Here is a 26,181-nt window from a genome sequence, read left to right as displayed (position 1 = left end):
GATTGGCTTATTACTAATTTATCTTCATTTAAAAAAAAATTCTAACCATATTACTCTGAATATATACCCCTTCATATGCATTAGTGAGTGAAAAATATAAGAATAGTTTGTTCAAAAAAAATTTTTTTGATATGGTTATAAATTAGTAATAAGCCAATTGAGTAAATATAAATTTTTATTTATTTTTTTTAATATTAAAAAATTTGAGGAATTTTGACGAACGAATGAATCTATTTGTTAGAAGGAATAAACGTCATGACTACTAGATATAATTTTTCAAGCACATAAAATTTATGCTTAATTATACGAAATCTTGAAGGACGACGATATAATTATTATATATATATATATAGAGAGAGAGAGAGAGAGGTCTAGAGAGAGAAAGAGTCTTTAATTGTTGCAAGGGAACTTTTGGACTAGTTTGATAAATTAATGGGCAAAAGGAAAATGTGGATAACATTGGTTTTGTCGTGTTGTAAAAAGGTTAACAATTAGTGAATACGAAAGTTCTGATCCTCGACCTCCCTTTTAACTTCTCTTAGTCACCTTAAAATCGCACGTTTTTAGGACTTTAGCGAAGTCGCAGTCATGGACTTCGCATTTTCCCTCTGTGATGTGCTGAGTCTCACATTATACATATGAGCTCATCACTACTAATCTAATCGTCATATATTTATATTATATGTGTTTTTTGTTTAGATATAATCCTGTATTTTATACATTTTTTTAAAAGTAATTTCCTATGAGCATGAATAATAGTTTTCACATCAATTAAGTATTATTTTTCTGGATTAATTAGTCAACTAATTGTGTGCAATTAGCAGTATATATAGATGAGGTATGTATTGGTTCACACCAAACTGAAAGTGAAAGTGTTAATAAAGTAGCACGTTTATTTTTTATTGGAATATAATAATACAGTATTTACACAAATGAATACAGCTTGGTGGTGGTAAATGTTAAATGGTAAATGCTCTAATTGGGTCCGTGCTTTGCACGGAATTTTTGTACCTTATATTCCACTCAGACACGAAAGGTGAGTGAGTGTTTATGGGAACGTGCGCATTTTCACCATTGGAAAAAGCTGCACTAACAACTTTATTGACTATAAGCTCCTACTGCTACACAATTCATATGCTCCACATTTTTCTATGATTTTGTGTTTGGAATAATTTAAAGAAATAATTTCAAAATTATTTATAATATAAAATTATTCAAATAATTTGATTCCCCGACTTCACATTCATTAATCTAAATACAGCCTGAGATTATTTGAACTACTTTTTAACTTTTTAATCTAAAACAATGTAGATTGAACGTACGTAAAATGAACTATGTAGACAGATGATGATTGTGTTTCTGTAGATTTGGAATAGAGAGCAAAGACTTTTGAGTAAGAATAGGAGAGAGAGAGATTGAAGCAAAACCCACTACTTAGAATGATGTACATGAAGCAAACATGATTATAATATAACATGACAGCATCTCAAATAATAAAAAACTCGAACCTGTTTAGGAAATAGTAATATAGCTATAACATGTGAATAAAAGCATGTAGAAGAAAGACTTGAATCCTTGATAAGAAAACTGTTATTGACACAACATACATATCCACTACAGAGAGTTCAAAGGTAATATTCGCTACACTACTTTGTCTGTCAGCCACCGTACAAACAGTTTTCATTCTTGGTTCATCTAATAACCACTACTGCCTGCCCCGTTTCATGCAAGAAGGGCATTTATATTGCTTGATGTTTTCAGCTTTAGCAGGAGTAATCTTCACGCATTTCCCATGGAACCACCTCTCGCAGATGTCACAACCGATCCAGAACTCGTCTGCATTGTAATTTCCACCGCAGCTCCCACATAGAGTTTCACTATGTTCGTCTTCATCTTCTTCGTAACTTTCATCTGCCAGCTTTGGATTGTTTTTTACCTGACCATCGCTTGATCTCTGCAATTAAAAGACAATATTAAGACAGCATAAAGGAAGCAAACTAGCTCCTGGAGAAATACCCCTTTCAGCCATATTCATGTTTTACAGTTCAATCAAATGGCTAAAGATTTTGGGTGAAATGAGTACTATATGACATATCTTCTCCGCCCAACACTACACTGAGTAAGCAAGGAATGCACATTAAAAGTCAAGCGGAAGGATTCAACAGTGATAAGAAGTCAAATTTGAGCCAGCCCTACCTTTGTGCTGCCACGAGATCTGCTTCCACTATCAGCATTGGGCTTGTCTTTTACAGGCTTCCTTTCTGTCACAACTTCAAAGACTGTTGGCAGATCATTGATCAAGCTGAACAGGCGCTTCCTGCAAGTAAAGTGACAATCCCTCATATTAAACCACATGTTATAGTTGCTCCACCCAAGTATACACTTCTCCACAGAAAAATAAGAGCTATAGCAGAATTTGATGACAGCAATTCCTGCAATCCACCTCCAATCAGGTGTTATCAAGACTAAATGAAAGCAAAAACTAGCAGAAAGAGTATAGTCAAACAATCTATCTGATAAGATTCCAGAAATATACGACTTCTTCAAATGCCTCACTTAAGTCGTAACCTACTCCGATCCAATGCTTAATATTTGACTGGATTGGTCCAAACAAGCTGAAAAGATCGATTGTTCCAAATCTCGAGGAAACATTATCCGAGGAAAGGGGTGAAAAGCACTCCTAGATTGAAACCTTAATTCTTTAATCTTTGTGTGCTATAGAAACTGAACCTGACATAGAGGGATTTGCCACACAGATGTACCAGTACGTATCTGTTCTGTTTGAATAAAGACAAAAGCAGAGAACAACCCCAAAATGTCTGATTAATTTGAGCATTTGATGTTTGCAATTAGAGGGAAGCTTTTTCTCTAATGACTATTGGCATTTTCTGGTTCAATTAAAGGACCGTATTTATATCAGAAAGCCTCAGATCGAGGATTCTTGAGAACGTACTACGGCACTAGCAAAATTTGCCGAAACACGAATTAAGGCCCAAATCATGCATGGTCCTTTCCAGACATCATATTATATATCCATCATTAAATCAAACAATTTCCACCCTTTCACACAGCAGATAGAGTTAAAAGGAAACAGGGGCAACAAAGACAACAAAACCAGCATTGATCATTTAAATCTGAATATAAACAAGATTTATACCAAAGTTCCATTCACTGCTTGGTTTCCACATAGGATAACCTTCTGCCAGCCAGAAGCAAGCAACTATCATGAAGCAAAATATGACATCTGCCTGTCCAGACCAAAATTTAGTGGGAACAACAGTTTCTCCGTTGATTGAAAACAACAGAGACATTTACACTAGAAAGGGGAAAAGTCTGTGCAGTCAAGGATAGTCCAAACTACTCCCTGTTGAATGAAAGCAACGGACAGTATGGTAAGCATTTAGCAAAATGGTTCATAAATCTCAAGTTATAAACTTGCCACAAGCAAAGAATTCCTTGTTGGACTAGTTGGACATCTTATAGTTACACACATGATGCACATGCATTTTCGCATTTCCACATTGTCAGGAACCAGTCAACTTCACAGTGACGGAAAAATAGAATGACGAACTTTATGTCTGATTGTCTTCTAATGCTGTTAGAGATTATCTCATAATTTTTTACAGAAAATACAAGGGTGGTTTTGAGGTTGGGCATGCAGTTTCTATTGTTTTAGACTTCATAGAGCATACACATTAGAGAATGATAGTTTCAGGTCCTGAAAATTAATTAGCTGATTGTCCAGAGAACTTATTCTGGGTGTAAACGGAGTAGAGCCTAGAAATAAAATGTGCTTTGCAGGAACTAGGATACAAAATTTGTGAAGGAAACTGTCATTCCAAGCGAACTTTCATGACAAGCCTACCGGTAACTGAAAGAATGAACCAGACAACTCAAAGAAGCATATGGTACCAGTAAGCGTCAGATCCATACATCAGATTGATTAACCAGTATTCAAGTTTCCCCCGAGCAACCAAACCAATAATGTAGCTTGATTCAGGGTTTTAAAGTACCAGAACCAAAATTCACTAGTGTTATGCTACCAAAATACAGACTAAACATTTGAATTTTGAGTTTAATAACTCCAGTGAAGTAACAAGACAAAACACAACCAAAGAGTCAACAGAAGAATTTTTTTTTTCATATTCTTCAGTTTATTGAACTCATATTTCATCTGTTCACAGAGAGCTTGCAAATTCTTATCATGTGAATTTGACAGAGGATGAAACCCGGAACCTATGCATTTTTATGATATAATTAATTGTGGATATTTCTATTCTCTGTTCAATTGATAAAGAACTAAAGGTCAAGCAGAGAACAGTTAATAGCTGTGCCACTTGTCCCATCATAGAAGACCATTATACAGCCAGGAATGATATCAGCCTTCAGAATAACTGTAATAATTTCTACTGCAGTACCTATTCCACACAACCCCCAAGGACATGAGAACAGGAAACAAGCATCATTTGATCCATCAAGAAACTGTAACCTATGGTTTTGAAGAGTTTAGAAGTATGATATATACCTTTCATTGCGGTTTAGCTTGGCTCCAAGGTAGAAAGCCACAGAGAGCAACCAGCAATCACTGTGCACTGCAATTAGTGAAAGCCAATCTCTTCGGTTCATTCCATCTCTAGCAAAATTGATCCCAAGTGCTGGCTCTGGAAGTTCAGGTGGAACTTCCTCAGCTGGAAGATTTACTTCCCAAGTCTCATTTGGGTGTCCATACAAACACAAATTTTCCTTCTCTACAATAAGTAAATTCAAAAACAAACCATGAACAACTCAAGAAATGAATAACTAGGAAGTTAACACTCTTGAATAGCATATAAGCATGGGAGAAAGGGGTGTGAAGTAGCATAGTTCCATGCTTAGTTTAGGTGTTTTCCCACTGCAAAGATGTTCTTGATCAATGAGAAAGAGAGGATCTTGTATATTGGTTAGTTTTACAAGGAAAGAGGAAAATGGAAGAAATCAACAGATCAAAGTTGCACATGTTCATGATCCAACAAGAAACTAACTCCATCAACCGTAGTACTTCATGCTGATTAAACAGGAAAATAATCATGACAAGAGTGGCTCAAAGTAGAGAATAACTCATTGAAAGCCAAATGTTCCTAAAACAAGAAAACATATCAAGGATCTGTCAGAGAAAAACAGAACATTCACTTGTAACTAATTAGAAGTCAAATTTTCTTCATTCTGTCTTTTTTCGTTAACCAAAAAAGTAGCTAGATAGACCTTCATGGTCACCAAAATCTAAATTAGTGAAATGATTGGCATACACACTTGAAGTCTGATTAAAAAATTGTCAAAATCAAAACAAACACCATTTTGTAGTTAACCGCTTCGAAGAGGTAAATCAAATTGACAAACTTTTTTTTTTAAAAAAAATCGATTTAACTAAAACGAATCGGTAATCAACCTTGAAACTAACGAAAACTTTAATCTTAATTTAAAATACAAACAGGAATATCGAAATTCCTATTTATTAATTACAAAATCAGAAAGAAAGTCAAAAAGGCCTAAGCTCTGATGCACATAAAAAAAAAATAACCCGAATTCATACTTACAAAGTAAATTAAACTAAATCTGAACTAAAAGCATATTACCTGGATCACAGAGTCCATAAAATTCATCCACATCTGAAAAAAAATTAAAAAAAACAAAAATGAAAATCAATTAAACTCAACTCTATGTTTAGAAAGAAAAATGCACATGCTAATTCTTTCATGATACTAATTTTGCAGCGGAAAGTACCATAAGTTAAAGCACGAACGATTCCAGCACGGCGAGCGCTGTAATCTTTGAAGATCTCCTCGACAGTTCGAGGACCCGAGGAAACTGATGCCATTGCTGTGTATAAATAAAGGGATCTAAATTTTATTGAGGAAGAAGTAACAAATACACATGAAGAAATTTGAAAGAATTATATGAATGGAATTGCAGAGAGAAAGGATGATGAGAAGGGAGTTGAGTGTGCATGTAACTTGAGAATCAAAAAACAGAGACAGGAGGAGAAAAAGGGCAGAGGCAAACGGCGCCGTTTTTAAAATCCTCTGAGAGAGAATTGCTAATTTATTAGGCTCCCAATATTGCTACTTCCACGTCGCTATTTCCTTTTTTCAATTTATCGTCCAGGATAGGATTGGAATTGTATGGTTAGCTCCTCTTTCTCTTATCTTAGGCGTTAATTTTGTGTAATAAAAATGAGGGCTTCATTATTTGAAATATTTACTTACATTATCTCCAAATCCATCACCACTCGAATTTTTTATAATCAAATGAAATTCCATTTGTATCTTCGTTATTTGGGTTCAAGATTTATTACGGGAAATATTAAGTTTAAATCTGCGTAGTGAGGTGGCACCAATGTCGTGGGTTTGACAAAAATCAAAAAAGAAAAATTAAAAAAAAAAATTCCATTTATTATAGTAATTAGATCAATGGAGGTCTCATAAGGGCTGATAGATTAGACTCAAATTTGAGTGGGTTGAAACTTTGGGGTAGCCTGTCTAACCATACTAAAGAGCTTAGCATCTAAGATGGTGCGCGCATGTCTGAAAATCAACTACCCCAACCCAGCCTCATTTATTCAAGAAACATTAACAGAAAAGAGTTAAAATTAAATCGAAAACAGCTTTTAAACCTTCACTCATTCTGTCAAACATAGAGTAAATATTACAGATGAGACTTTCATTCACCTTAAATTCCTGTAACTTTTATCATTTTTTTCTATATAGCTACCATTTCTTAAAATCTACAACCAACCCTTGTCATTATCAACTACCAAGAATTGAGGGACAGGCTGCTTTTCATTAAAACATCATAAAGTAGGTGATCTTTTTTTGTTTTTCTGTTACCTGCACAACTTATAACCCACTTTCTTTTTGTCAACCTTCGATTCTGTCCCATTCTTGTTCCTTCTCACTGTTCTTCTGTTCTTCATGACAACGTCAACCCCAACTGTCTGAAACAACCACCCTTAATTTCTAACTGAGGCTTTTTAGCAGCTTAAAACTATTCAAGGAGTAAGACGAATGTTAGATTTGTCAAAGGTTCAATCACTGTCCAAATGCATGCAATATGACTGTCAATCAAGCTTCTGGAACTAAGAGGGATGACAAAACTTAAAAATAGATATGCTGCCAAAAAATTAACATTTGACATAAATCATGACCTGAACAACTGTTTCTGAAAGCAACTCCCACATAATTTTTCAACCAGACCTGGACAAACGAGAAAAAACATCACAACGCTCCAGCACTAGCCTTTCAAGAGGATGTTAGTAACCGCTTAATGCCAGTTTTCTGCTCCGAAGTAAGCCTGCTGGGAAACTTAATGTTGAACTTGATCCTTAAGTTCCCCTTTTTGCCAGGTTCTTTTGGGATGGGCATCCCTTCACCTTTAACAACTTCTTCATAGGTGGGACTAACAATATTGTTAATAGGTATTGTAAGATTCCGACCATCAAGCGTAGTCACTTGGACGGTATAACCAGTCAGAGCTTCAATCAAAGAAATCTTCTGGGTGACAATTAGATCGTTGCCATCTCTCTTGAACACACTATGAGGCTTTTCATCAATGATGAAGACGAGGTCAGAGGGTATGACACCTCGCTGTTCATTTCCTTTCTCTGGAAACGTTATTTTTGTTCCCTTCTTCCACCCAGGCTTTATTTCAATTGTAAGAATTTCCTCCGTAATAGTGGGTCTCCTGCAATCACACAGATAACAGAAAGAAGCAATCCGTAAGCACTCGTGATCACTAGAACTATGTGCTGATAACAGTATGGAATCAAAGTAATATGCGGATCATAAAGGCCAGCACAAGTATCTCAAAAATTAGGCTATAAACATCAAATGACAAGTATCTCCATAGGAAGATATACATTTATTTACATTAATATATGTGGATTATGAAATTAATAACTTCAGCTCAGGAACAGAGTATGAGAGACGGTTTCATCGAACCTGCAAACAGCATCAACTGAAAGGCGTCCGAAATTGAAACCTAACATACTTGTGAAACTAATGTAAAAGCATAAAATTTTCATTCATCTACGGTAACATCATAAGATACCTAAGAGAATGAGAACCCCATCCACCAAACAATTTATATATGAAACGCAGAATATATTTCATACAGACTGTTAGCAGTAGCAGCACAAGGGGTAGAGAAAATTTTGACTCCTGTATAAACATTCAGAGCACCAAGCTTACAACTGCCCTCTGGTATCCAACTGTGTATTGACTTTAACTTTCGGATTGTCAGGCATCTTTTAGTCTGAATTTCGAGAGATCACATACCAAGACAGTCAAACATTTGATCTTATTCTACAATGAATCACTTTCTACCCTAAGTAAAAGAACCATAGAATATTTGCGAGGTGGAGAAAGTGAGCAGCATGAAGTTGTTACTCTAGTTGCCTAACTAGTTATTTTTGCTTAATTACCTCTGGAATTATTTAGTTTCTGCTTTTGCTCGAGGTTGATTTTCCAAATTTAAGATACTACATTGATCAGATTTTGGCAATGCAGCAGTTTATAGAGCTGTGTCTTTACAATGCACAATCTGGGATTTGGACCAAGCGAATCTCGTAAGAAGTACGATGAATGCTGAGCATCAGTATACTATCTTATCTCTTCTCTGTCAGTGTTTGCAGAAACATCACCCATAAGCTAATCAAGTTGATCTTTTTTATTTCTTGCTCTCTTCTCTAAACAAGTGAAAGTTATACGAGATGAGATAGCAGATTCAGAAACCTACAACTCAATAAGCTAGGACATGACCAGAACAGCTCAACGCTAGCAGAAGTGACTACAGACACCAGAAAATTTCCAGTTGACAAGAATATAATCACTAGTATAAATAGAAAGAAAATTCCATTTTGACGAAACAAATCCAGTTCAATTTATTTCAAACACAAATGACCCGATCTATAAATCAGCTAAATGGCACACAAAGATCAAGTCTTACCCACTGGAGTCCGTCACATCCCGAGAAATCTTCATCTTTTTAGTTGTCCCCTTATACAAATCCTCCAGACTACAGTGCAGCGTCCGTTCAATAGCAGCAGCCTTTCGAGGCATACTACCCAAGCCTCCTTCTCCACCGGCAGCAGCATTCCTGAAGGAAGCGAAAATATCATCCCCAAACATACCCCTTGGGAGACCAGACCCGCCAGCCCTCGACCCACCACCCATATCTCCCATCCCCCCAAACGGGCTCGCGAACCCAAAAAATTCCGAAAAGATGTCATCGGCGCTGCGCGGATTAAACCGGAATGATGTAGGTCCACCTCCGTCCATCCCGCCGGAAAATCCGCCGGCACCGGGCGGCGGACCTGGCCCCTTTAGCCCTTCCTCCCCATACTGATCATAAACTGCCCTCTTTTGCGGATCACTCAACACCTGACAATAAATAAACAAATAAACAATTGGAATTAAATAACAAAAACAATTAAACAAGAGCAGTAAAGCTATAATTACGTCGTATGCTTCGGAGATTTGCTTGAATTTGGCTTCGGCTTCTTTCTTGTTGTTAGGGTTCTTGTCGGGATGCCACTTCATGGCAAGTTTGCGGTAGGCTTTCTTGAGGTCGTCATCCTTGGCGGAACGGTCCACCTGGAGAATCTTATAGTAGTCCACACCCATGATTTTCTACCTGCTATGTATCCAATCATCCACTTGTAACCTTTTTCCTTGTTTCTTCCTTTATTTCTTTCTGCTGAGTGCAAAGATTTATGCTGCGAAACTGAAGAATTTGATGAGAATTCAGTACCTTCTCCCAACTTACTTCCTTTTCAGTAGAAAAGGCAAAGCTGAAGTTGATCTCCTGCCGGAGTCTCAACTTTCTGTCGGCTGGGTTTATCTTTCATTTGGGCTGAAAAAGTTGGGCTTGGCCCATAAACGAAGTCCTGATCACCAATTCTCTTGGTTTTTATCTTTATCACCTCCCCATGTTTTTTAAGGATAAAGTACAAACAGCTCCAATAAAATCTGTTGTAATTACAAATATTTAAATAATTATATTTACAGCATTGAAATCAGCAGATTGTATAATAAATATCTCCTTCAATAAAGTGTGCTGAAGAAATATTAATTAGAAACTCATTAATTCTAAAAAATATTTATAATTACAATTGTAATTTTATCTTTTTCTTGAATAAATGTCCAATAATTATTTTGAGGAATAGAATTTTGATCTAATTCTTTGTTGCCAATAACGTAGGTGAAATGTATTTGTTATCCATGTTATGTGGTGGAACTATTAGCCGGCGCAGTAGTTTTATTTATGAACAATCGACAAAATTAAGTCATTTTCTTAAACATAACTATATACCTTTACATGTATGAGTAATCGTAAGATAATGAACTTGAAATCACACTCCAGAACGCTGAGAACTTCAAGGGAGTTACATACCAAGAACAGTGTTTAAACGTTGCAAAGGAGTATTGATGCAACAATTAAATGAAAATTCCTGTAATTCTCTTGCAGAGTTACTATATGATGAAATAGCAACATTGTCATCCTACTGATAAGGAATTACATTTGATGAGTAAAAATATAGAAGGATAGAAGACGATACCTCTTGAGAAGAAAAAGTAAAAGGAAAAAAGCTACAACATGCTCAGCTGGAGAAACTTAAGTAAGATATGCCCAGAGACTTGTGTATCGGAAAGCAGATGGCCCCTCTTTACTAATAAACTATGAATAGCACAATATGATACAAGGTGACTCGAACAATTCAATTAACTCGAGAAAAGCTCCATCGGCAGACCGGCGGGAGGCACTCGGCCATGGTTCAGCTTCCTATTTTCCATCATGATTTCACCATTGATTCTCTGGAAGACCATATTCTTCTGATAGAAGCAGGTGCTGAATTTCCTGAACCAAAAAGCATGGTCTTGTCTGAATCACCGAGTTTATCTAACAAGGTTGGAAGAACAAGAAAAGATCACCAGAGGATCATAAAATGTAAGTGGATAAATAAAACCATATGAAATTCATTGAAAGATGAGGATAAGAAAATCAAAGGAAATAATAATAGAAAGCCAAAAAGAAGCGGAAAAATATCCAATACCATCCTAATGAAAGTTTTAAGTCCTCAATTCAACTGGCAGTAGATGATTCTTTCGACTTATCCGTCGCTGCTTCCATCTCTGAATTGCCTGTCTCTGCAGTCTGAGTTTGAGTTGGCTGTGTCTGATTAGACGTTTGAGGCTCTGACACTAAGCCAAGAGCCACTAAGGTAGACCTGGAAAAAGAATACATCATTTAACTTCTTAAACAGAAAAGAAAAATGACCCACTAGAATATAATGACTTTAAACCTTGGAAGCGAAGATCTTATGTGAGGTTGGCTTGCATGGGCAACTAAGGGAGCCTTGAGAGCAGGAGTTCTATTTAAAGCATTTTCAAGCTGTGCTGTAGGTAGCTGAAAGATCATGGCAAACATTCCAATTAGAAGAAAGTACATCAAACAAAAAATCCCAGGATAAAAACGTTACTAGTTTATTTCCAAAAAACTGCATTTTGTAGGTCAATCTTCAAGTGCTATACGTATATTAGTTACACCTTTGAATCTTCTGTTCATCCCGTTAAGGAACAGATGTTATACTGAAAGATCAAGGTACATATGTACAATTTCTCGAGATATGATATTTTATGATGAATATACTCTTAGCATGATTTCATGTTTTTTTCAACAAGACCACCAACTCTTAGATTAATAGCAGCGATAGGATTTCCCACTCAAAGAGCTGCGGCTACAATTTATGCATGATGATTTATGTATATGAATGACATAGTTCAACTAATCAACTCAATAGTTTTAGAAATATATGGTATATTCAGTAACAAAAACACATGTCATTTACGGTCAAAATGTGGATTAGCAGTTTTACTCTTTATGTTGTTGTAGGACCAGAGACTAAGTGTGCTTAATCCATGTATATGCCACACGAACTACTTACAAAAATATATAGATCCATGCCAAAAGTAAAACAGATATGATGACAAATAGGAAACTGTTTTAACAGAGTTTCAGTTTTTCACAGAAGAAAGGGATTATGTTGGAAAAAGTAAACATAAAGATCCATATCTAGAAGAATGTGATTAACCAAGTAGAACACAAAACGATAACAGATGAGGCTGACAACCCAAAGAACTGATAATTGACTGCATTGCAAACACACACCTGAAGCAGAACACTGAAAGACTGTGGCTTTGTCAAAAGAGCGCACTTCACGAATCCCACCCACAGCTTTGGATATTTCCATATCTACATTTCATAAATATTATATAAAGTAGTACGCTAAACAAGAGAAGTGGAACTAGGAACTTGTCTTTAAAGGGGTACCTGCTTGCTTACAAGACGGGAAAGGATCTCCATAATGAATTCCACCTGAAAAGGTTATCCAGAAAAGTCAGAAATGGTAGCAGAAGGATGACGAACGCGCTCAGAGATTACCATAAAGCAATCAGGAAAATAGTCAATAATTATGTGCCATACCTAATATTACTTTGGTTCACAATGTAAACCTTGACAACCTAATTTGAATAAAACTCTAAAACTTTGCTCCAAGGACATCAGAAAAGAAATCTAATAACAGAGACACTAACATAATGTTTGGATTCGTTTTCTAAGTGTTTTGTTGTGTTTTGTGGAAATAGAGAGAGAAAAACAAAGATAAACAAGTGTGTGTTAGAGATAGTATGTATGTTTGGATTTGTTTTTGGAGATAATTTAAAATAAGTATTATATGTTTAATGTTGTATTTTGGGAGACAAAAATTACTATTCATTGTCAAATCATGCCTTTTTTATATATATTTATGTCTATATGTGTGTATATATATATGTATGTTTTTTATGCTAAAACAGTTAAAAACACCTAAATAAGGTGTTTTTGAATGATGACAAACATTGGGTATGTTTTGACTTGTCTCGGAAATAAGTTGAAAATGAAAACAAACATAGTGTAATATTCTGACTGATTTTCCGTACACATGGAATACTGATCCTCACAAGCACATCAAGTAGATAAATTATCAACTGAATCAAGATGTCGGTAGGTCACATGTGCCTTACCAAAGAAGGAAAAGCACCAATTGCCTGCAATACCGTGCGCATAAATAACAAGGGAAGAGGAATTTGCTCAACCTGCACAACCATAGAAGTGTTACTGTACATTAAGATGTTAAATTGAAAAGGAGAGAATGTTACAAGTTAGTAAAAGTTTTTCTTACCAACTGATTCAAGACTTTGGCCAGAACTTGCTGAGAAAATATATGCCGCTGCTCAAAACAAGCATTGCAGGCATCTGTGACCTGCTTAGAAAGAAATTCTTCAGTAAATAAGTAGATTCAGAATAACTGAGATACATAATGAGTACAATCATTGCCTTTTTCAATGGAATTCCATCTCTATCAGGATCAATCCCATGGATCGCAATTAGTGCTTCGGCTGGAGTGAGCACTGGTGGAGAATGATTTAGCCCCTGGGAAATAGCATTTCAAGAAAACTCTTAGGTGAGAAATAAAAAACATCAAAATCATGATTTGTTTTTTACCTCGTCACCTTTTTTCTGGGACACTTATTTAAATACACATCGGATACAGTGAAGACTAAAGAATTTTGAAGAAAGAGGGTCATAAAAATTGGATGTTAAAGGCCATACACACAACACTGATATTCAGCATGTTGCTTCAGCAAATATTTGGGGGAAGGTTATGATCAATTCATCATAATTAGCTCGACATTAAACTGGTATCTCTTACCTACAAGACAAGGGATCAAAAAGGCCCAAGAACATAGTGTACATAAAGACAACTACTCCCTAAAGCAGACTTGTCTTGATATAACACATTCAAATCCTTAAGATTCAAATCCATGAAAAGTTTATCCCTATAACGCAAGTATAGTAAAATACCATGCCTGGTCAAGATACACTGAATATTAAAATACCTGAAGAACACGAGTAAGCGCAACTTGGAACTTATCCAAAGGTGCATTAACAAGCTGAGGGAAAAGGAGTAAAACCTGGCAAGCCGAAGACAATTATTTTTGTAAGAAAACGTAAATGAGAAAAAAAGGAGAACAAAAAAGATTAAATGCATATGGACGACAGAATTTAAGGTTGGGGAGAAGACACTACTAATTTACTTGCAACTGTTTGAATTTAAACCTTCATGAACTAAGTGCCACATTTGGTATATAATATGTGAAAAGACAAATAAACTCAAAACCACCCTGCAGCCCACCAGAAAACCTATTGGTAGCAAGAGGTCAAAACCAAGAAGAGTATACAAACGTTCCACACTGTTTTATCAGTGGTAAATACCAGCAAACAATTTATTGATGGTTTTTATGATCACAAAATTTACACAAAGCTGAAACAAGTTAAGTGAATTAATCGGTATTATCCATTGAATCATTTGCATTATAAACAGAATCATAGCTGTCCTGAATGTTCCGTTTACATTTTAGCTAAGGTTGGTCATTTGCAGCAACTCAATAGCAATGACAGTTTCATAGAAATCATAATTAACAATGAAAAACGAGTTCTTAAGAAGTAGGGAAAAACACAACATGCAAAAGCACGAAATCCCTCACTCATCTGGAAAATATTCTCAGTTAAAGAAGATTCTGTAAAAAAAGATTGTACCAGGAGCAGTCATGATCAGAAGGTGAAAAAGGAAAAACTAGATAAAGGAAGCGAATTTAACCTCATCTTTTGGGAGGAATGCTAATATTGGAATAAGAATATCTATATCCTGCGAAAAAGCAAGCAACAAAAATTAGAACGGCAAAAGCTACAAATTTTATTTTGTAGATGGTGTCTGGCAGGAGGAAGAAAAACTATATAAAAAATATTTGCCAGGAATTGTCAAGTACAATAACAGCTAAGTGACTGCAACCAATGAAAATGCATTGTAATAGAACTAGCAGTTGTTTAAAGAAGTAACATATATTATGGTACTTGGATGATAACGTTGAAATTTCAGAAGGGAATACTTGATCACCGAAGTAAAAGACTTGAGTAGGGTAAAGATAGTGAACAGACAATAATATGGATCTGTTAGTTACCTTTAGCTTTGTATCGTATAACCTCTTAACAGTAGTTAATAAATCCGGAGAAGGAACTGTTCCATCTGTAAGTGTATGCACAACCTGCAGTTGCATAAGCAAGCATGAGGCAAAACAGATACTACACACATGCCAGCCCTAAGAAGATTATGTTAAAAAGCAAGACCTGAGTTATAAGCCCTTCACTTCCAGTTGGTGGATCTGATAAAATATCAAGGAGCTCTCTGGACGAGCCAATAGTTCGAACAAGTAAGGGGATTTGATGATGAACTGCCTGCTCCATGATAAAGCTGGTCATCATATAATCCTAAGCAAATCTGGACGTATGTAGAGCCCCTTATTGACACAGTTTAAGAGATTGAATAAAACCTGCTTTGCGGCCTTGGATGTGCCTTTATAGACATCAAATATTTGCCGGAAAAGGGAATGTTTCTGTTAACCAAGCATGATATATTAGATTGAAAAGTATAAAGCCAAATCATCAAGCCTGAAAAGCAACAGAAATACCTTTGTACACAATGCAAAATATAGGGACATGCAACGTTGCACCTCAGCTATCATAGACAATGGAATGCTTTCAGATGCTGAGTTCTGATGATTACCAACGGCGATCTCTTTAACTGCCAAACTCACCGACTGTTTTTCACTTGAAGGATTCTCATCCTAAATAGAATGAATTTCAAATTTCTAAAATATGGAGATATAGGAACCAGTTTGTTAAAGCATAGATGGGACAAAACCGAACAAGTGATTCAATAGTACCAAACTCACTATAAATGTGGAGTACAAAAAAATTTGATATGACATTCACATGCAAGACGATTTGATTATTGAGATGACATTCACTTTTCAATTATTACCTTTTGTAGTTCAGCATGGATTCCATCAGCCTCTTTTTCCACTTCAATTTGATTATCACCTACAACTGATAGCAACATTTCCTTGGCAAAATCTTCGATTTTTTCAGATATGGATGATAAAGGATAAAGCTTATTCGCCACCTAGAAAGTCAAAATATAACATAATGAAGGCTGCTGAATCTTAATTCTTTTTGGAGAATACATTAAAATCTCTAGTAAAAGAAATTGTGAATAAATACCAGACGTATAGCTTTCATTCGTACTTCTTCCAAGTGATGAACTGCACTCTATTGAAAAATCAAACATAAAAGTCAGAGCAACGAAAATTGGATGAGAAACTAGACACAAGGCACAGGGATTCATACTGACTTCTCAATCAGAACAGGTTGAGCAATTCATATAAATACTTTGGTCGAAATAATGGAATTTTTTAAGTCAAATTTTGCAATATTAAATAGGAAAACAGTAAACAAAGAAAAAACAGTCAACATCTAGGAATTGGCTGATATATCATAACAAGGAATTACGTTTGCCACAGACTCTAAAGGCTACCCTCAAGCTCCCGGACTTGAAGATATTCAATCTTGAACATTCAGAAAATGAAATATGTATTTTTGTGTCTGTACAATTCCTTACTTCTCACCTGACACATTTAACCTGGAAGGACAAGTTATGACCCAAAAAGCATAAAAAGATTATCAGTCAGCATTTCTCCAAGACCCATTGGCTGCCACCAATACCACTCTTGTCCACCCGAACCACCACCTCATTCACAGATCACAACAGTGAAACAAAAGGATTAAAGGTGAAGATGGCTGATGGCTGATGGCTGATGGCTGATGGGCAGGCAGACAAGATGGAAAGAGGCTGATTGTTGATGTCTAAGGGAAGTTATGGCCAGTAAAATAATCTCACAGCAAGGACGGGTTTGCCTTCAAGTCTTGTAACTTCCTTTCTCGCTAGGAAGTAGTATCAGATTCCTCGAAACTTTTGGTGCTTTTAAGAATCTCATAATAGTAGGAACTTTTCCGCTGCTTTGAGAATCTTATAACAGCAGAAACTGTGTCAGGGGCAGAAATGTGAAATGAATGAATCAAGAAGATGGCGGCCAAGGGAAGTACCTTAATTTCACTTTTCTCTTTCTGGAGCAAACTAACATTTTTTGACAAACTCTTGATTAGGTGCAAGGGCCATTTAAGTATAAAAAGGCAACAGTCTATTACTTTCTATTACAGCATATGCATGTAGTATGTATGTTGTCTGCATACAAGTAGGCACATACAAGTGATTGTGTATGTGTGTGGAGATAAAAAGTGAGAGCACTGTACACGAGAGAATGATCAAGATAATAGACAGAGACAAGAATCCAGTCCATCAAAAGAAAATTCTGCCATGAAATTTAGTATCTGGAGTGACACCTTCAAAGCAATTTTGAGGCAAGCATCTCGAATAGGAGGTCTCGTCAAAATCAGGCTCCATACAGTACTCAGCCCTTGGGTAACTCGATCTCCACCCTGCATCTCCCTATCATCATTATCACTACTACCAGGAGAACATAAGGACTCCAACATTTCAAATATCGACTTTGGCAGATATGGGACTTCACCAAGCAATCTACTCAAAGATTTGTCAGAAGCTGGAAAAGAATCTCTCAGTGTTTCTGCCTGTATTATTAGAAAGGAAAATAAAGATATGAAAGTGAAATTTCACAAGATATTCAAGAGGAACAAACTGGAAACTTGGAAATGAATGCACACCACTTGGAGAAGAAAAGTTTCATATACAGATGTAGCAGTTGTCGAAGTAAAAAAGTCACGGTCTTCTTCTGCCTCACCAAACAACCTGTATAGCACGCGCAATGTTAACTCGTGCCCCTGAAGATGTACATTAATCAGCCACATGTAGAAATCACGAGGAGCTTAAAAGAACATGCCTCAGAAAGATGGACAATGGAAGCAGAACATCAGAGGAGGCAGAAAAGTAAATAAATACGAAGGTTCTAAAGAATAGGCAAGATCAAGAAAAACAAAAGTTGATGGGAATGGAGACCTGGATAAGACAAGAGAAAGTAATATAATAACTATCCCAATTTCCAAATTTACAACAATAACAATACATCAGGATATAGCTGCTTATATGCTAGAGCCTCCCATCCTGGGCTTTTACAATCTCGAAGATATTCGGCTAACTCTACTAGAAGGCAACAATATATTTATGATAAATTATTATTTTAAGGAAAAATAATGGAACTATGTATTCAGCTTAGTTAGCATGGTTTTTGAAGCCATACCATGAAAAGATCATCCAAAACCACACACAATTAAGAAAAGAAACAGCAGGCTGTGGGGAAAAGCAATAGAAGTATTAATATTTTCTCCCCCTCTACCAAATATATTACGAAGTTACTATACATATAGTTCCTCATGCTCTGTTCAACAAGTTTCGAGTGTGAATCAGGAGAATTCAACTCATGAAATATAAATTGAAAAGCATATTGAAATCACGCCAACTGTTACAACCAAAGAAAACAGAAGTAGATCTTCATTTACCTCATGATTTACATAGTCTGACAGTATATGTGTTTTCAGTAACTTCCATGGGTCGAGCTCCAATGGAAACTGTATCAGAAAACATCACAACAAGCATTTAGTGATTAGCATCATAAAGGGCTACTGGTTCACAAACGTCAGAGTGCTTTTACCTCCATTCCTGAATGGGCAAGAATCGAAAAACGGACTTCAGACCCTCCAGCAACAGTAACCTGCTTATAAGCATCAACAATGCGCACAAAAGCCAGTTGTTGTAACTGGTCTTTTTGTTCATCCGCAAGGCAGATAACAGGGGCAGATATCTTGGGCAGAACCAACTGGGAAGATAACCCAACAGAAGTTGCAGTAGAGGAATTCATGTTATTTGTGTCCGTGATTGCTGCTTTAGGGCTAAGCTCCTCAGACCGATCGGTAGAGAATGATTGAGCTAATTCTATCTGCGTCTTGTCTAATTCTATTGGCATCCTACCTAAATTAGTAAATGTTTCCTGATTGGCATCATTTAAATCAGTCAGATTGGCATCTTCTAACTCAGTCAAGGCCCTTGGAAAAACAGCAGCATCTTCAGGCAAAGCATCATCCTCAGTGGATAAAGCAAGTCCAGGTATTTCATTTCCCACACCTTCATTTTCAATGACTACAGAAGTGATCGCTCCATAACCAGCCTCCATTGCAGATGGAATCTCTTCAGGGGAAACAGACTCATTGACATGCACTGTTTCTTGCCTTGCACGATTCAAATCATCATATGCAACATTACTATCAGCAATAGTCGCCGGCGGTTCCTCTTCTTCTTGAGTTTGCTGCAATTCCAATCAAGTCACGCCAAATAACAAGCAACGGAAGCCATGGATCAACAGCATTACAGTCAGGAATTTAGGAAACGAAAATATATAAGTTGCTATCTTAAGGAAAAACAAGAAACTAATAAGTGCTGACTATTAAATAAAGCACCCAGAATTAGGAATTTAGGAAGCAAAAATGAATAAGTTGCTATCTTAAGGAAAACTAAGAAATTACTAAGTGCCTGACATTAAATAAAGCACCACAGAATTAGATTTAAATAAGAAAAAGATACATGCCTGAAGCCCACTAGATACCGAGTGATGAGGATCCTCGGTTCCCGTTTCTTTCTCCAGAGGAATAGATTCTGAAAGTATGTCCCTAAGCAACAAAGACAAATGTTTGATGTGGGTATCAGGAAAGGCAACCATATCTGTAAGTGGCTCTTCATCCGCTTCAGATGTAGGGGTTTGCAGAGGAAGATTCCGCAAATTAACCATAACTACTTCAGCTAACAAGTCAGCTGATATGCTAGAGATGAGAATCTCCAAAGAAGCACTGGCTTTCTCGCCCTGAGCAACCAATGCAGCAAACATTGCCACAAGCTGCTGTACAGGTCCACTATCTGAATCCTCTCTGGATGGTGTTTGCCCACTAGAAGAGACCCCCTCCTGTCTCCCGCTGATTTCATGTCCTGGTTCCTTTAAGTTGTCAGGTGTTGACCTGGCACGCTTTCCAGACATGTCATCCTGAGTAAATTCTGATGAATCTAGCACTCCAGTTCTTTTTCTACCAGCATTTTTATGTTCAGTTACAAATGCTACAGAAGGTTTTTCATTCTGCAAGAAGTTTGTGGAATCATTTCCATACATTTCTCTTCTTAGATGGATGTCCTTAGAATAATCAGCTGATGAAAAAATACCTCATGAATTTGAACCACATATGCATCCCCTGGCCACTCTTCTCTTCCCTTGTTCTCTGATATTTCATTTCTAGCCTGTTCAGTTGGTCTTCCAACTTTAATTTCTTTAAGTGCACTAACAAGGCGATCCCGCCACTGGAGAACAAAAGAATCCAGATAAACTACAGGGGAAAATCATTCATTTCTGGAATTCAAGAAGCTAAAAGATTATCGAGCCATACAAATCTGAATAGAATTATTTGGCTACAACATTGATAGTAAAAGTGAAACATTTCTCTGTGAATTGTTATAAACTACACTAAATGAAAATGACACTTAATAGTGGATGCATGACAATTAGAGCCAGTAGGAAAAATGGCACAACAGTAATCATAGCTATGAAGGAAAACAAAAGAACATACCGGTGCAGCACCAGGGTGTGTACAGTTCAAACAAGACTCAAAAGCACTTCTCAGAGCATGATGAACCCCAGCAAGATGCAAGCCTTTGCTAGTACAGCTTGAAGGGTCCAATCCAAGTAAAACTGGCAGTATGCGACCATAAAAGGCAGGCCTCTTCCTTGCAACTGTTGAAAGACTAAGAAATAGGAAGGAAGACGAATTAAACTATGTGATAGAGGGGTATGCCTATGTTTGTGATAAAGAGAGTGTACCTTTTAATTAGCACAATCATCACCAAATAACTATGTGATTTCAGAGAAGGGAATCTCAGCTGATCCAGCAGTAGACCCAAATTTTGGCTTGCTTCGGCTGATAGATCTCTGACATTGAGTATTGGATGTCCACCGCGCAGCCATGAGACATTGAATTCTTCAAACTTCCCTGCAGGAAAAGTAAGCAGCTCAGACATATATATATACACACATGCAATATAGACCCACACAATATACATTCTGCATGTAGTTTCCGTCCATATACAAAGCCAGAACCTTATTTTGTAAAGTACAAATTCCATAAAAATGTAGGTATATATTACCTTCAGAAACATGATCAGGTGGTGGCTCCAAAGAGCCATTAGGATCAGGGGTATAAAGTAGCACCATTGATTCCACAAACTTCAATGCAGGCAATCTTCTACCATCATTCCCCACCTTACAACATGTTCAGTAGTCAAACACTGTTCACAAAGATGTCTTCAAGCTCTAAGTGACACTTACCTTAAAGGCCATGGAGTATATTTCATCTCTAAACTTTAGCACACATTCCCATGATGATTTCAGTGATTCGTTGAACTCACTTGAGTACAAGCCCTGTTAAACAATATGTAACATTATATGGTGGCAGAGAGGCTTCCTCACAGCAGCATACTGGAAATATGGAAATTGTAAAAATAGGGAAGGGGGAAGAAGGCGTGCAACTCCGACTACTCAGGCCACATCATTTACCACTGTATTGCATGCTACAACCAAACTGTGGTTAGTAGCAGGCAAATTTTGCATAAGGAAAGCCGTATATCACTTCAGTTCTTATTTTAAGCGGTAAAAGACTTTATTCTGGTGTAACAAGAAACTAAGAAGTAACATAAATGGTAAGGAAAACAAAAGAAAAGAAGGAAAAACACTCAAGAGTCACCGATCCATGACCAGATTAGATAAACCATATGGACAAGTATTAACTAATAAACAAGATGCCAGATAAACAACAATAGACATGATTCTTAGCATCAATGAAGTTGTAGGATTTAAAATGTGAGCTAGAATTTCACCACTACCACAGTCCAACCATGTTGATGCCATATCAAAATTATAATATGAGATTTTCATGCTACGGATCCAAAACCTGAACCAACCTGGATGGCAACTTTGACCAGAGAACAGCGGAATATATCAACACCGCATGTGATGGCCTGTCGAGCAACAGCTGGTGTATCATCTTTCAAAGCAGCTATCAGCGCTGGTATAATATCAGGTAACAACTCCGAGTGCTTCAAACCAATTTCACCAATCATCCTACATCAAAGGAGACCATTATCAAGGTCTTGATGTACAAAATAGAGACCTAAAAACTCTTCAACACTGGTTTTTGTACTTCACTGCATTACACCGTCCAGAGAACTCAGAAATGCAATATATAAACCCCCAAAATTAGGTCAGATCCAATAAGATAACCCAACCAGACCTATGGCCAACAACACTTGCATGTCAAAATAGAAGAGAGAATTAAATGGCTTCCCTTACAAGTTTCCACTAAAACTAGGAAACACCACATCCATCATATGCATGGATATTTTGCATACTTATACATGATTTTATACAGTCATAAGCACGGAGCACAAGTAATAAGTGTCAATTTCAAACAGAACAATCCAAAAGAATACTTATTTTAAACATCGGATACAACCATGGCTAGTTCGACCAGTCCAACCAGGAACCGGTCCTTCGACCATCCGGGTTTGACCTAAAAAACAGTGTGTCGATACCGGGACGTAATGGTCAAAACTAGCTGTCCAGTGAACCAGTTGAAAACTGTTTTCAGCTTACATTATGCGGGGGACACCAAAATTGCACAAAAAGGGAACTGCCAAAGTGGGAAAACGATAGGGGTGATCAAAAAATTTTAAAAACGCCTGAACCAAACCGACTCATACCGTTTTTCATGATTTGTTTTTCAAACCACAATTCTAAATTTAGAGTAAAATCGCATGGCACTATTGGTTTGGATTTAATTTAGAACTTTAAAAAACCACCAAAAACCGGACCGCACCACTAAATATATAATTATTTTTTAAATTATATATATAATATTTCTTTGGAGGAATAACTGGATTAGAATGCAAGTTGTTTTTGTATGAGAATCCACTGCATGGAAGTTAAGGTGCCTCTCCTTTCAATACAGGGACGCGAGAGTTGGATATGAGGAATTAGATCGGCTGTCCACCAGTTCAATAGGAGCTTGCATTCACTGCATCAATGAATATGCTTAATAATTTGATAAAATAATTCATTTTTAGAAGAATGTCATATTTGAATTGAATTATATAATCTCAAAATTCATATGTTATCAAAGATACATATTACAAAGCTCATTTTTATAAAATTTATATTTGGACTTAACGTTAATTCTTTAAGCCCATTCAAGTTTTAAGCCCATCTAAATTATTGTCTCAATTTTTCATTCATTTTTTCTCCCCTTTTTTTTGTCCCCCTTTTCCTCTTCTCTCTACCGCTCTCTTTTTTGTGTCTTGTTATCTATTATCTCTGTTCTCTCTAAAATCGACCATTGGCCTTTGCTGGATTGAGTGTTTCCTTATTGGATTAATATATATGATCTTATATTTTAATTTAATTAAAGTTGTGGAAGTGTTGGTGGTCTATGGTGCATAATGTTGGTTTTTTTTTTTTTGCTACATGCAAACACTTGTTTCATTTATTGATTTTTGTTAGTCTCAATGTCTTATTTTTGTTATAAGTATTAAAACCACCAAACCGTCCGAAACCGCACAAAACCGCACCTTTGATTTTGGTTTCAAAAGTGGCAATTTAAAAAATTATTTTATAAAACCGCCAATGGCAATTCGATTTGAAAATAGGTTTAAAAAAAACCGAAACCGCACCGTGAGCACCCCTAGAAAATGAAAATAAGGCTTCCTTTCTTCACTCTTCTTCACTCACCAGCTTAGCTCCAATACAAGACCAAGAAGCTTCAACTCTCCTCCTTCTCTAACTGTAGCTCAGAGCCACTGCCCTTGGCCACCACCACCAAACTTCGATAAATTCCTTTCTTCCCCTCTTCTTCATCTCCCTAAGTCCTGTTCTACAAGCTTTTTCCACTCACCAAACTTTTTTCTTTTGTCAAGTCAGCAACAGTCAGCGGGTGCCTCTGTTGATTCAAACAGAGGCAGCAGCCACTGCCACTACCTCTATTGCTTCCAAACAGAGGCAACAGTAGCGCCTCTTGAAACAGCAACAGTGGCAGCTCTGTTGCTGTTTCAACAGCAAACCTGTTGTTAATTTGAATACATTATGGCAATGTTAATTTTCTGTTAATGTTAATTTGAATACAGAACTGAAAACATTGTTGTTAATGTTAAATTTTTGTTTTCAATTAATTGAATTGTATAAACAGTATTCATCTTATAAATTGTTGCCATAATTTGTATGCTACACATATATACATATAGACATGTATATATTATAGCTTGGTCAATTGGTGTTTTCAATTCGGTCCAACTGGTGACACCAGTGACCCGGTACCCTGTATGCTCCAAGCTCTGTTCAGTTTTCGAAACATTGGGTACGAAGACAATTGCAAACAGACTAAGCATAATAAACAAGTAAGGTTGCTAATGAACCGAGCTGTTCCCCAGTGATTATAAGCAACTGTATGGAGAACACTGATTTCTAGAAGACACTAAATCCTAATAAGGACCATTGATTAACCAGAAATACATAAGGAGTCTCTTTTGATTTATCCTGCCCTGTTGATGTTTTTGCATATCAGCCAATGATTTGTTATACAATTATCCTTCTCCAGATCTACCTACTCGGCCCATTTGACATGAGTGCTAAGATCAAAAACATCTGAACTCATCTTAGGAACAAAACAAGTTTTCAATTAACATCTCTAGCACAATGAACAATTCAAGCAGTCTACATTTAGAGAAATAAAAAAAGAAAAGGTACAGAGAAGTACTAAACTACTATACAATAACTCCTATGAACAAAATGCATTCACACATATACAATTTGCCAAATCAAACACACATGCAAATGTACAACAAGAATATGTGACCAAACGCGCTTACTGAATAATGAATTTGCGGACTGGGCTAGAACGGTCTGAAAGGAGGTCAAGAATAGGGGAGAGGAAGTCCACGAGCAGCACAGAATCCGCGGCTAAGAGCTCGTCACGCAGCCTCCGCAACTTGTCCAGCTTCGTCCCCATGTCAGCGGAACCGCTTTGCTTAATTGAGTTGATTCGGCTAGCGAGTTTCGCTCTGGAAACCGCCGCCATCACTCCCACCATTGCCTCTGTCGCAACAAGGGAAAAGTGAACAAAGAAACCCTAGGTTTCTCGCATAACGCATAAAGCTACCATGGAATTTTGAGAACTGAAGGGCAGTTTAAAGAGAAATTGACTATATTTTGATTGGAGAGTGGGAGTGTGGGAATAAACTTCCCGTGGCCGGATTATCGTCTCCGGGAAGGCGGGATTGTGTTAAAAGTACAGCTAAGCAGGATTTTGTCAGTGAACTAAAAGCATGGTTCGTGATGGATGGGCTGAGTATCCCTCTCGGCCCAATTAATTCATAAGAAGTCCTGGCCCATTCAGTAACTTGAATGAATATTTGAAGTGATACGTTCATACTTCATATAGGTTCCAGACCTTCTTGGGCCTTAATAAAAAGATGGTCCAAGTGGAGGCCCAATATTGATGCTCTGTGAGGCCCTATTTTCTAGATCACTCTGCCCTTTGTCACTTTGAAGGGCTACATAAACTCATTTATTTGTGGGAAAGATTTTAATTTAGATTGAATTTCATCATATCAAAATTAATTATATAATAAGTATAATATACTTGTGATATGATTAATGTATAATTTAATAAAAGTGGCTGATTATATTATAAGTGTATCATATTTAATCTATGATTGATTTGGTTTGATTAAATATAATTTGGGGTTAAATCCATTTTGCCCCCCTGTGATATAACAAAATATCAAAAACCCCTTTATAAAATTTTTAATATCAAAAATCACCCCTAGGTTACCAATAAATAATCACACAGCCCCCTGGTCAATTTGAATCTATTTTTTTAGAAATAATGACTAAAATACCCTTCTAGTCAAACCGGTCAACTAGGCTTATTAATATATAATTATTTTAATTTATAATTTTTAACATATATTTATAATACATATAATTATAATTTATAAAAAAAATTAAAAAATAATAATTATACCCCATTCCCCCCACCCCCACCCCCACCCCCCAAACCCCCACCCCCACCGGGCCCACCCCCACCTCCATCTTCTTC

At 36.6% G+C, this 26,181-nt stretch overlaps 3 protein-coding genes across 5 annotated transcripts; all 3 read right to left on the bottom strand.

The window, feature by feature from the left end:
- LOC105174571 (PHD finger protein ALFIN-LIKE 1-like) lies at positions 1,554-7,062 on the bottom strand. The gene is made up of 6 exons (XM_011096715.2): positions 6,864-7,062; positions 5,761-5,856; positions 5,613-5,645; positions 4,526-4,748; positions 2,197-2,317; positions 1,554-1,954 (listed from the first exon to the last, which is right to left on the bottom strand). Exons 1-6 carry the CDS (start codon positions 6,913-6,915, stop codon positions 1,706-1,708), a joined length of 774 nt encoding a protein of 257 aa, XP_011095017.2. The 5' UTR covers positions 6,916-7,062; the 3' UTR covers positions 1,554-1,705.
- Positions 7,144-9,852, bottom strand: LOC105174570 (dnaJ protein homolog 1). 2 transcript variants are annotated; one of them, XM_011096714.2, is made up of 3 exons: positions 9,492-9,848; positions 8,980-9,413; positions 7,144-7,716 (listed from the first exon to the last, which is right to left on the bottom strand). In XM_011096714.2, exons 1-3 carry the CDS (start codon positions 9,654-9,656, stop codon positions 7,275-7,277), a joined length of 1,041 nt encoding a protein of 346 aa, XP_011095016.1. In that variant the 5' UTR covers positions 9,657-9,848; the 3' UTR covers positions 7,144-7,274. The 2 variants fall into 2 exon arrangements, with proteins under 2 accessions (XP_011095016.1, XP_020553664.1); XM_020698005.1 differs by having other exon boundaries at positions 8,980-9,852.
- On the bottom strand, positions 10,458-25,356 carry LOC105174569 (symplekin). Of its 2 annotated transcripts, none has more exons than XM_011096713.2 (28): positions 24,950-25,356; positions 21,995-22,154; positions 21,363-21,455; positions 21,182-21,296; positions 20,859-21,027; positions 20,608-20,782; positions 20,207-20,341; positions 19,584-20,123; positions 18,654-19,304; positions 18,502-18,570; positions 17,710-17,826; positions 17,371-17,616; positions 16,192-16,239; positions 15,953-16,093; positions 15,600-15,755; positions 15,462-15,524; positions 15,259-15,366; positions 15,093-15,176; positions 14,732-14,779; positions 13,971-14,045; positions 13,408-13,503; positions 13,253-13,333; positions 13,095-13,166; positions 12,364-12,408; positions 12,202-12,285; positions 11,336-11,439; positions 11,087-11,260; positions 10,458-10,932 (listed from the first exon to the last, which is right to left on the bottom strand). In XM_011096713.2, the coding sequence occupies exons 1-27, from the start codon at positions 25,168-25,170 to the stop codon at positions 11,116-11,118; spliced, it is 4,041 nt and encodes a 1,346-aa protein (XP_011095015.1). In that variant the 5' UTR covers positions 25,171-25,356; the 3' UTR covers positions 10,458-10,932; positions 11,087-11,115. The 2 variants fall into 2 exon arrangements, with proteins under 2 accessions (XP_011095015.1, XP_020553429.1); XM_020697770.1 differs by having other exon boundaries at positions 10,458-10,890.

Source organism: Sesamum indicum, linkage group LG11 (assembly GCF_000512975.1).
Source record: "Sesamum indicum cultivar Zhongzhi No. 13 linkage group LG11, S_indicum_v1.0, whole genome shotgun sequence".
Lineage (NCBI taxonomy): Eukaryota > Viridiplantae > Streptophyta > Magnoliopsida > Lamiales > Pedaliaceae > Sesamum > Sesamum indicum.
This window is presented reverse-complemented; position numbering and strand designations above follow the sequence as displayed.